Below are 12,672 nucleotides of genomic sequence, written 5' to 3' on the forward strand. Positions count from 1 at the left end.
AGTTTTTTCTTTCGTAAAACGATGAAAGTCGCCTTCTTAACGCAGACAATAGCACTTTATTTTAAAATGTCGCTCAGTATTTGATCAGTCTGTGAAGGAGACAAGCAATCACTTTTTAATCTAATACGAACATTGTCTAGAAAGGAACATGGCATACTTCCATACATATCAATGATCCATTGTGAAATGGGCTGCATAAATCATTCTTAAAGGAACTTGAAAAAGTTAAAACAGTCTAAGTTTCGTGTCTTATATTATAGGTGGCTTCCGTGACCGAACGGTTAAGATGGCGTTTAAGGAACCATAACTCCACTAACATGCATTCTACAGGAATATACCTATCAAGTGCTAAATAAACATTGGTGATGAACCGTTCTAAAACTTTAGTTAAAATCGCACCATAAAGGACTAATCGATGTCGTTATTAGGGCAATTCAATATAAAAGTACGTCACCGTGGTAGCTTTTTATACTGTTCGCATATTGACAATAAGCGGAAGAAAGAAATTGAAACGAATATCCCTTACTTCCTTGTATGAAATATGTTTTGTCCCTGAATATTAAATGCAAAAGCCGATTTCTCTAATACATAAGATCACTTCTGCTTTATTCCTATTTCAGAGAAATAATGGATGGACACTGACATGACATTAAGGTGTTATAAGGTGCTTTGTCTAGCGATATTACTCTAAAAGCCACTCGAAATGTACGAAATGAGGCGGAAATTGAATAAGACAAGCAAATGTATGTCATGATTAAAGTGTATGCTAACATTTCTTCGTCGCTTTTAATGCAGAAGTGCGTAGGAGAAAAAGTTAGACATTATTCGAGTAAGGATGTTAAGCACGAAGCAGAAAATAATTAAGCAAATGCAGGCGCTACACTTTCATACATATCTTTAAGGAACCGAGAACAGGTAGTCCGCCTAAGTAATAGCAAAATAATGTTCCAAGAATCTTCGGTCTTTTTTACATTGGCTACTATATGCTATTACAAACGTTTTGGTCATTTAATTTATATTGGACCACGGTCATATTGCTTGTAGTATTTTTGATTATGTTAATAAAATAAACCAGTCAACAACACTAATTACTGTGTTTGTAAATGACCCTCCATGCAAATATGTTGGGTCAGTATGAAGGGGTATGGAGGAGGGGGCAATGATAACTAACAAACAAATTACTGATTTGCTTTATCGACCATTTATTTCAGCCAAACAAAACATCTACAAATCTATCAACCCTCAACAGAAATAAAAGGCGTCACCATGTGACCACCTTTCAGGCAATGGAAATGTTAGAATTCTATGGGAGGTTAACGTGTAGTGTAGGTACAGGCGACATTCACTTGTATCCTATCTGCATAACGAAATAAATCAACTAGCACTTTGATCAATATAATTTAGTTACATATTCAAGCTTGCAACGCCCTGAGATTTCACCTTTTATGAAATGAAATTGAACATAAACAAATAATATACAGCTATTCTCTCAAACCGAATTACACGAATTAGATTAAAAGTTAAAATGTCTTACCTGCAACTGAGCATTAACATGCCCATGTAAGTGTTGTTTTTTTTTAATGGGATAAAACCCTCATGCAGTGTTTTCAAACAGGTCAAAGTCCTATTCGCTGTGACATTTATCAAGAATTTATGAAATTAAACAGATTGAATAAGAGCATGAAGCCTTACCAGAATGATATTAGGTGTCTTCTTCTCTTTGACATAGATATGAAAATTTGAACTGCTTCTGTATTTGGTAAGAAAGCAATTATTTCTACCAAGCCGACATTATAAGTGTGGCACTGAAGGCAAAATATAATAACAACCAGTTCTCTCAGGAACAAATGTAATTTCAAAGAACAGTGACAGAAAGTCTTTGAGTATGTCTCTCTGTGGCATGTGTTTGTGTGATTTTAAGGACAAAATTGGAAAATTATGGAAATATCGTAAGTTTGTAACAAATGAGTAGACAGGTTTTGCAATAATCTTTACGATATAAAACAAAGATGCCAATTTAAAAAGCAATGCTTTTGTTTTATGAGTCTATTTTTCTGTTGATAAGGGAATGCTTGGAACATTGTTAAATAAATAAAGTCGGCGCTGCCCAGTAGGAAGACATTTTCATTTGGCAGGGTATTCACCTACAACCAGTCACGTGTAACGGCTCAGACATTTTCCTTCACAGCAAAGACGTATTACAAGAAAGCGGCAAGTTTCAGGCAAATTGCAGAGCATTATTTGGAATTATATCATTTAACAACATTTTTATCATGTTTATGTTATAAAAACGTAATGTAGCCGTTTTTATAAACATATTTAGGAGGAGGTATTTTTTCATTTCCGTTTTCCTGGTCCGGGTTTTATTCTGCGTTATCCGGATAAACGACTGAACGCCATGACTCACGGTTTGATAAACGTGCAGAATAACATTAAAGAAAAATTCATAGAATTCCATCACCTCATTAAATTTTGAATTAATGTATATAGTATTTTCATTAAATTCAATGATATATTTCATGTTTATTTATATTTCTGTTTGAAATCAAAGCAACACGTTTCTTAAGGTAACGGTATTTCAAACTTAAATCTGGAAAACGACTTAATGTAAATAAAGTCGGCAATTTTCGTGCATTTTCGTATTCTCGTCAGTTATTTCGACATTCTTCTGTCGTACTTACTGCAAACTGCATTTCGTTTTCATTTGTGAATTATATCCATTTAAAACGCACATGCACGAGACATACAATGCATACTGTAAAATCATTTTATTTCGTGGGCATAAAATTTCGTGGTTTTTGGTCAAAACAGAAATTTCGCGGAGATATGAATTCGTGGATTTCAACTTTTTTACATAAAATGAATGGGAATTTTACTTGTTCGTTGGGATTAAATTTCGTGGATGACTCAACCACGAAATCCACGAAAATTAGTCCCCCACGAATATTGATAGTTTCACAGTATATGTTGCAAGTGTATCAGTCAGTTAATATGTATACTTGTGGTATATCAAAACTCTAATATTAATGAGTGTTATATACTATATAGTTAAAAGTAAGTTCGAAAAATATTTTAAATTTTATAATTCATGAACAAAAAAAAAAATTAAGCGTCGCTGTTTAAAGCTGAATTTAGTTGAAGACAATAAAACAATCCAACTATTTCCTTAAGATCTGCAAATGGTTTCCAATGGCTCCTCATGCTGTTATTATGCTTTTTTTTTCTTGTCATTATTCGTAAAATCATCGATATTGGAAACAAAATCATCCTGTTTCTTTCTTTTTAATGTTTTGCTTATTTTGTGTTTTCTACAGGCAAACTGATTCAATAAACAATGTTGTTTTACAAGGAAAGTCAGAATCATAATGAAGGATTGGGGATATCCGTATCTCCCCACAAAATTACATTTCATATAGATCACCGTGAAGTCATTATCAAACTTGGCGGTTGTTCCTGGTCAATAACACTGTGCCCTGTATGATCACAGAACATTAATTTGGAGAGGAGAGAAACCTGTGTTAAGCTAATTGCCTATGTGCAAATTTTGTGAATAAAATGGCATCAATGAATTAAGCAAGACGTATTTCGTTGAACGTTGCTTACTACATTTGCTATTATTGGTAGACACCGCCGACAAGAGATCTGCTTTCTGTAAACCTTTTATGAGTTTGTCAGTAATTAACAATGTCTGAGAGTTATAAAGAAAAGAAATAATTGACTGATTAATTTTATAGCTGACCGACCGCTGTCTGACATATCGCAGTCTGTTGATGCTTAATCTATTACAGACTATTTAAAATTGCAGAATATTACCATAGAATGCTAATTATCAGTGATTATTCCGGGGTATCTACAAACCACATCTGCGTTACATCATTTGTCTTATCTACGAATATGCAAATATTACTGCAGAGCTTCTTCATACATTGACCTTATTGTTTCTTTTCACAAATCACTCAGATATTGCAGCACTTGTGTTTATAGTTTCCCTTGAAATTACCCCTTCGCTCACAAACGTTTAGCATAATGAAATGTCTTAAATATTATTCTTATGACGTAGTAGTCATCGATTAAATAAGTAATTTTGTTAGTTTCATGCTAATATTTGAACACAATCGGTTGTTCTTAATTTGATTTTGATATGTAATTGTTTTACATGTGTGTTGTTTTTTGATTTCATAAAATTATGGCGAATAATGTACATAAACAAGAATGTAACTGGAAATAACATTTAGGGAAACTCAAATATATTGATTTAAAGATTTATCATGATAGTTTATCATGATGTCTGCAACAAATTCAATTAAAAGTGCAAATCTTGTAAAAATCCATAGCCACAGTAACAGTTGTATAGAGAACTATAATGTTATTCAAACAAACTGAATAGTCATTTCTAAGATTATGAGTTATAGTTATTTCAGATTACAAAATCTTTGATAAAATGTGTAGTAGAACAAGTTATCAAATCACCATTTCATACTAAAGAGAAAATGTACCAACCTATAAATATATAAGCTATAAATATAGTTACTTTTGTTATTTGGAGGTATGATTACTTTCGCATTGTAAGGAATGGCTTACAAAAAATGGATAAGAAAAAAAAAGCGACATTAGCATAAATCCTCTGATTATCAATGCATATTGTGAGATAGCTCCAAGCAGCTATTTCTTCCCTGTAGAATTTGTGATTGTGCAACCAAGACATGCTTCCATTGCAAGTGCATTTTAAAGCGAAATACCATTGATAGCTCAGAAAAATAAGACTGTCGTATGTATCGTACCCTGCAGTGATATCACGCTTCATGAATTAGTTTCTTTATAAGCCGGTTTTTTGGGGCATGGGTGTGTTGCGCTTTTTATTGTCTTAACATATTCAATAAAACCGAATTTGCTATTTTGCGTTTGACCGGTTTTCATGTTTCCAAATTATCTTTTGATAAATTTATCATTGTTTTATAGTAGTAAATTCGTGACGTAGGTTCGTAATAATTTTCCTTTCTTGTGTTATTTAGAGAGAAGGTCAATCACGAGAAAACATTGCGTTTATGGGAGCTAATTAGCTACGTTTATGGCGAACGTGTAAATGACATCATAATCTGCAGTTTGCGTGAATGGGTATTGCGAATTATAGGTGTGCCATTATTACTGTTTGGTTAGTTCTGACTCATACTACCCTCTGTCTTGCTGAATACAATGGCATATTCTAAAAAAATTCTGATTGTAGGAATTTGAGGAAACTAAGCTGAATTTACACAAAACCCTTACAGCATTGTATGGGTGTTTGTTGTTGTTGTTTCTTTATTTGGAGTGTTATTGCAAATACTTTTCACATAATGTGTTCGTTAGATAAAGTCCGGCGTGCTTTGGGATTTTTAAGGTGTGGAGGCCTGACTTCGTTCATCTTGTTCAAATATTCGCGGCGTTGTACATATTTCTTTACAGTATTGACATTTTGTTCGAAGACTCTTTTGATTTTTTGCTGTATAATTTCTGCAACCTGAAGTATCAGTCCCGTTTACAGCTTTCTGGTCGTATCAAACATGAAACTGTAAAACGACATATAAGTAAGACCATCGGAAATTAAAGACTTTTACATGTTCACAATAGAAATCATACAAATTTAGTAATGTCTTGGAAGATGAATGCTTTTAAGGGGAATGGTTTTGTGTCTGTATGACAAGTGTGACTATAGTATGATGATTTCCATCAAATGGGTCCTTAAAAAATTAACGTTTCTATTAAAAGAGCTGAAATTGGTGTGGAAAAGTATGACGCCTTGTGTCCAAGAATAGATTTTCAAAACTGTCCAATATATCTATAAAATACACACAAGATCGAACATTAATCTGCTTTTCACATCATATCTATCACACATTATCAATTTAAACTTGTCAGCTTTGAATTATTTTGCAATGCGTCATATTAAGATGTGCTTAGTTTAGAGAATGTATTACCTAAACAAGGCATGTAATTGCCCTTCTTCCTATCTGAACTAAAAACATTTATTTTATTCAACGGCAAACAACTATTTGGGATATATCATTCTTAAATCACAGTTGTGTGTTACATTTTCCATATATTTTTCTTCTTATGGAGTTCTTGAACAATAAAACATAATCGGCGTAAATCTTTTGATGTTTCTTTTTTTTTGCGCCACTCAACAACACAAAACAAGGTTACACATATTCTTAGAATAAAACATACTCTTTAATTTCATCATACTAGGTGTATGATGCCATTAGCTCCTTGTTTTGCAATTCCTGCAGGTTATATAATCTATTCACAACCACATATCGTTTATCGCGCAATTTCGCGTGAATGGAGTAACCTGTATCATCAAGATTTAATTTAGACGCTATTGTGCATAAGGTCTGCATTTGTCTGTATCAACAAATCATGTCTCAGTATTACATTTTCTTATGATAATTCTTAAAAACAAAGAGACGTGACATGTCAAGACGTTACTGTTTAGTTCTCTAGTTGAGACTTTTTTCATTTGCATTAGAGTATGTGTGCACGTCTATTCAGTGTCTCGCCAAAATAAGCGCGTTTGACTTGATTTCATATCCATTAAAATCTCCGACAATGATTGTGTTGGGCTTTTCCTTTTTCAAAAACTATACACGACGGAGCAAAATTAATTAAACTGAATCTAGGGTTTTCAAGTCTTAAGTCTTCTTGACATTTATTGTGTCTGGTGTATCCTAGAATTATGTTCGAACAATACTCGGTCAATTAAAATAGTTAATGAAGTCAGGTCGTTGTAAGAAAATTATTTCACCTATTCGCAAAGTTTTTCTTGAACAAAAAGGCATCATAGACACTAGCAGGACAGAGTGTCTAAAATCATTGAAGCTGTAAAATATATTAGGACGCCAGAATTGACTTTTTTAGCGCTGATCAGCTGCATTTTTTAAGTTGAAAGAGACAAGCAGTATAATAGACGAAATGTTGCTTCATTATTTCTTCAACCACTAATAAAGCATGCATCTTGTGGCTGCTTAGTTGATGCCAATTAAGTAATTATCCGTAAATTAAGTCTTAATATCATGTTAGTGCACGGTACAGAATTATTTTATGCATTAACTGCCTGTACATGTTAATTCTGAAATGTTTATGTGTGTATAGCAGCGGAATGGCAGACGCTTGAATAATCATCAAAATCGAATTACTGAAAATTAATGCATTTGTTTTGCAGAGTTATAAACGATTACATATATGAGCAAGGATCAATGGATTTTGCAGTCAAGAACTATATTAAAATTTGATTCGATTTTAAAGTTGCGACACGCCATATATTTCATTGCTTCTGAAGATTGCGAGTGTTCAAAATCATAAATTCAGTTGAATAAGTCTAAGTCTGAATGGCCTGAACACTTAATTACAAGAGTAAGGGGGCTAGAAACCAGGAGAGCTATGCAGTCACGAGAAATTATCGTGTTTAATATTTTCAACTTAGAGATTATATTTGTCATGCGTACAAAACAGTTTTTATTGGACATTTTTATATTTCCATCAGAATTATTTATGATCACTAGTCTGCTATTTTAGAGGAATTTACAGAGAGCGTGAACAATCTCTGTTATATATGTATATATCATATGTTCCATGGCATGTTCTCATAAATTTCTTTGCGCAAACATACACAATATCATTACAGAGTTTTAATCACCAGTATATAGATGAAAGGTCCCAGAGTTCAATAGCGCTTTGATTTAACCCTCCAGAAAATCATTAACGGTATTAACGCACACTGCGAGAGGAGAGCCATCACGAGCGAATTATTTTGTGGGAAATTCGGATAGTTACTGGAGCTTTACTCCCTGTAGATGTAAAAAGATGGAATACGGCTGGCTTCGAATGTATGAGCTATCTTCAATAAGTATTTCTGTGAATGTAATTGTGAGGGAGTAATAGGAAATACATTTGGAATATTAAACTTGTGAAGGGTTACAATACAGTCAAAACACTACCGGCATAGATAGCTAATTGATTTGCCACGTGAAAATGGTGCTTAGATAGAACACCATTTTAGACTCTGGACACTTGCACATAAAAATACCTAGCAATTTTTGTCAACATATATTAAGATAGTTATGAATAAATTGTGTTTAACAGATGTATACGCAAAGGTGCAATGCGAAGAACAATAAGGAACCGAAATATCAGTACAAATAATTAATCATTTATCTGTAAATGACAGGTATACCTATCGAATTCAATTCATAAATTGATGATGAATTCTATAAACCGCTAGCATAGTTTAATTGTTTCTTAAATATTCGTATAACGCGTTTGGTATTAAAAACTGATAAAATGTGATAATAAACGAATAATTATTTAGTTTGCTTTATAAATAAATATATTGTAACAAATTTCAATCCTTAGAATTATCTTATCATTGCAACGAATCATGAGCAGGAGAGCAAGTTTATTCGCTAAACAGAATCCGGAAGTAAAAAAGCAGAAGGGTGTACGGTTTCCAGATGAGTTGGTGTTTTTGGACAATATAAAGGAAAACGATATACATGCACTAGATCACATGTTGAGAAGAGCCAGTTTACAAGTAGACATTAGTGGGATTAATGATGCTGGTAAGTAATTGGAAGGTCAGGGCTAATCCAACTTAATGACATTCAGTCTGCATAGAAGTATTAAATACTTTCCAAAAAAAGAGAATTGTTTACGAAGGAAAACTCGTCCATGCGTAATGAAATGAAATTTGACATAACTTCAGAATACATCGAACCGTGTTGTTTCAGTCATCAAGAAAGGGTTCTCTTAAATTCATGCTTTACTTATTCAATTATCAACATGTATTAACGGAATAATTCTTTTAATCAGGTATAGTGCATTTGACCGGGAATGCCAACGTAGAAATAAATTCAAATTTATTTTGATTTTAGTGTTTAATTTTGAAACTTCTTTACATGTACATATTTTCAATCTTGCTTTAGAATAATAAGTTGACATTATGTTGATGCAAATAATCACACCAAATTTAATCCTACATATCTGTATGATACCTGTTCAAAGCATTAATGGGCTACCTGTGTTAGCAAATACTGGGAGATAATTAATTCATAGTTCAGTAGTCTGTAGCTTTGTAAACATTTTGTCTTGTATCTTGTTGAACAAATTATCAAATAAGAAACAATTTTACCCAAATTATAGCTTTTGACTTTGATCACTGTCTTATGAAATAAGCAAAATGGTAAAAATATGTTAATAATGAAAATATAAACTATATGGTTGAAAACTCGAATATTAATGATGTAACAGGTGTAACTAGCCACAGATGTATGCACAGGCATTCAGGAGCTTCAGGGGTATGCTTCCTAAAATGTATTGAAGAACAGAATCATAATATAGTTATTATCTTTGTGATAATTATTTGCTTCCCCGCACTGGTCTTTATAAGTAGCTACGCTACTTCCATTATTCTATTTTTTAGGTTTAACGCCTTTACATCAAGCGGTACTAGATGGCAATGACAGTGCTGTAAGACTTCTAGTTGCACATGGTGCAGATATCAACAAACAAGACGACGATTCTTGGACGCCACTTCATGCCGCTTGTGCGGAGGGGTATGCGGATATTGTTGCGTAAGTTTGTATTTTATTAACCTTATTGTTGCTTAAGTGTGTCTTCGGGTTTAACGTATTTTCCAACAATTTTTCAGTCATATAAACGACGGTGTCTACTTGTTGAAGAGAGCACAATGACAAACTTTATATTGCTGCCTCAATGGAATATCACGCCGTAGACTCGTGGCATGATACCCCACCGAGTCACATTATACTGATACCGGGCTGACCAGTCCTAGCACTATCCTTTTAATGCTGAGCGCCAAACGAGGAAACTACTATTACCAATTTTTTCTTTGGTATCACGCGGCCAGGGATCGAACCCATGACCTCCCGCACTCGAAGCGGACGCTCTACCACTAGGCTACCGAGGCTGTCTTGTTGCGTAAGTGACTCCGCAATATATTCCTTTCAGACACAGAATATACCACTTATTGACTTTAAAGCAAGCTGCATGAATTGCCACCTGTTTGGGGAATTTGCTATTTTTGCTCCGTATATGATCATTTATTTCGTTTAACCTTTTTCTAAATAATGGTTTGTTAAACGACATACAATTATTTCTATTGTGATGATATTTTAGACACTACAATAATAATATCATATTCTTTCTAGGTTTCTCTTAGAAAAAGGTGCAGATAAGACAATATTGACGGAAGAAGGTGAAAGACCACTTGATCTCGTAGAACCGTCTGATCTAGAGACCATCCGGGTAATGCTGGGAAATGTTCAGCCGTGTGATAATGACCAATCAGATGACGACACGCTAGAACAAGATGGTGTTACTACTTCCGTTTCCGGATGACCTAGTTTCAGGCTTCCGTCTTTAACCAAATATCTTTTTTTAATATTTTGGTTATTGTGGTAAGATTAATGCCAAAAGCAATGTGAAATGGATAACCTTCACAAAGTGACATTACATCTACAGTGCCATTATATTTGAAGACTTACACATACGAAAAGTAATAGTACCTTGTCTTACATTCTGCATTGTGTCATCTGCATTTATTATATACGGATATATTGTTTTACACAAATTTTCCAAATATTGCTTGATTTGTGCATAGAAACATTTTGATATTCTACAAAGCACCAGTTGAATTAGTGCACATTTCGCTTTTATACGAGAAAGGCGATTGGGCTGAACCTATACACATAACAATGGCAGTTGTGTACAACATGAATATAAAATGAACTTTCTACACGTGAACGTTTGATTATTCGACCTTTGCAAGTGTGTATTTACGCATTTAACCATTTTAACCTAGAAAACATATGTAATCACACTTGGAATTCAATACGAGATAATGAGAATAACATTCTACTGTCTATAGATATCGATGTTATGGTAGGTGTGAGGTTTACCGTCCTTCCACCCGAGCCTTATATCATTGATATCAAAAAACTGTTATGTACTTGTTGAGACTATAGAATATGTTTAGGATAAAGTCACACGACACTGAAACTGGACTCTTTAATAAAATTGAATTTCGGATGGAACTGATGTAAAAACTAGTTCGTCAGTATGAACGTGCACAATTTTGTTATCAGGTCATTGATGTGAAAAACAAATTATCAGGCAAGTGTTATCAGGCCGTTTTCATAGTACTGTACTGTAGTTGCATGATAAATTGCAGATACAAGAATCCCCCAAGCCGTTAAACAATTTGTGCGCACTTTAAATCAGAATCATTTTAACTGCAAAAACAGAAGGAAAAGACTTCAAATTTGGAATAACAAGAACCGCCGTCGTTAATGCTATTGATTGTTTTACCAGTTTAATGTCGTTTCTTCCTTAATTCACTAATTGTGATGTCGCACTGGATTTTGTTATGGTAGCTGGCACCCTAGCAGCCTGGTAGAATACGAGGTTGTAATCGACAGGTTTTACCATTACGCTCCATGTCAATCAATTTGACAGAAGAAAATTTATGAGGAGTAAATCCTACTCGATCCACTTCTTATTTATGTGAGAAAGCTGCTGTTATTGTGGAAATACTGACGCGGTGTTTGGACATGAATTGTGAATTTCACAAGAAAATATAATAATGACAGCTCTGTATTTCTAATGTTTAATTACGTTAATCAAGACTAGAAAAGAACTGTCGTGAAAAATGAACTATTTGCAATATTTCAATGTCCATATGTTATGTTTAAGTTCTCAGAGAAACCCAAAATACAAAGGAACACCGATATTTTATATATTTCTAAAGAAATAAGAAATAAAAAAATGGCAACTTTTTGTAAATTGTTCATGTATTTCCATGTTAATGAACATCTCCTCGCTATACAGCTTTGTAAAGCTATAGCGTGTGCTGTACCATTAAAATGGTAATGCTTCGTCAATATGCGAATAGCTTCCAAGTGAGACACGTAATTGTTTATTGACGATGATGTTGTGTTAAAAATGAGAACATTTAAGACAATAAATATTGCCGAAAGGGTGTATACATCAAAGAGGTAATAAACAGCATTGTAACCACAAATGCTACATTAGATGGAAGTCTCATAATACAACCAAAGAACATTGAATTTGCAAGTGACAATTTGGGAAATCGATTATTGCGACTTTATAGGAATAATTACATGCTTGTAGATATACAGATGATATAAAGCAGGTGTTTGTTATAATACAATCTGTAAAAAGATTCTTGGGAAGCATAGAAGTTGCTGGAAACATTGATAATTATTAATTATATCTCGGCAAGTTCAAAAGTCACAATATGAAGTATACAGAACTATAAAGATTGCGTTATTTCAGTCAAAGGTTGGTCAACAATAAAACTAATCAGCTGATTATATTTATGTGGCTAACAAAGAATGCCGAAAACGCCGGATACCATCAAGCAGAATTCCCGTCTGATGTATCTAAAGGGGCAAACTTGATGTAAAATAAAGCGTATACAAATGTATATCAATAATTTTAGCAGCTGTAGCAATCTTTTTGATCTTTGCTTTTTGAAGATATAGCAAAAGGTCCCAATACCTATTTTTATTTGGCGACGTGTCAGATTCAATTTTAGTAGATAGTCTTCAAAGTCTAGTAATGTTCTTTTTTTTTCAAAATCGGACTCTCCATCAATGT

The 12,672-nt window shown here is 33.5% G+C and overlaps 1 protein-coding gene across 1 annotated transcript; it reads left to right on the forward strand.

Annotated features, from left to right (window-relative positions):
• The first annotated feature begins 7,697 nt into the window (after positions 1-7,697).
• On the forward strand, positions 7,698-11,828 carry LOC123535407 (protein phosphatase 1 regulatory subunit 27-like). Its single transcript, XM_045318063.2, has 3 exons — positions 7,698-8,594; positions 9,455-9,605; positions 10,203-11,828. Exons 1-3 carry the CDS (start codon positions 8,414-8,416, stop codon positions 10,390-10,392), a joined length of 522 nt encoding a protein of 173 aa, XP_045173998.2. The 5' UTR covers positions 7,698-8,413; the 3' UTR covers positions 10,393-11,828.
• Positions 11,829-12,672: the final 844 nt, after the last annotated feature.

This window comes from Mercenaria mercenaria, chromosome 1 (genome assembly GCF_021730395.1).
Source record: "Mercenaria mercenaria strain notata chromosome 1, MADL_Memer_1, whole genome shotgun sequence".
In the NCBI taxonomy this organism is placed as follows: Eukaryota; Metazoa; Mollusca; class Bivalvia; order Venerida; family Veneridae; genus Mercenaria; species Mercenaria mercenaria.

Coding starts and splice junctions, on each gene's coding strand:
- LOC123535407 (XM_045318063.2), top strand. CDS start 8,414: ATGAGCAGGAGAGCAAGTTTATTCGCTAAACAGAATCCGGAAGTAAAA. Junction 8,595..9,454: donor TAGTGGGATTAATGATGCTG/GTAAGTAATTGG, acceptor TCTATTTTTTAG/GTTTAACGCCTTTACATCAA. Junction 9,606..10,202: donor GGGTATGCGGATATTGTTGC/GTAAGTTTGTAT, acceptor TATTCTTTCTAG/GTTTCTCTTAGAAAAAGGTG.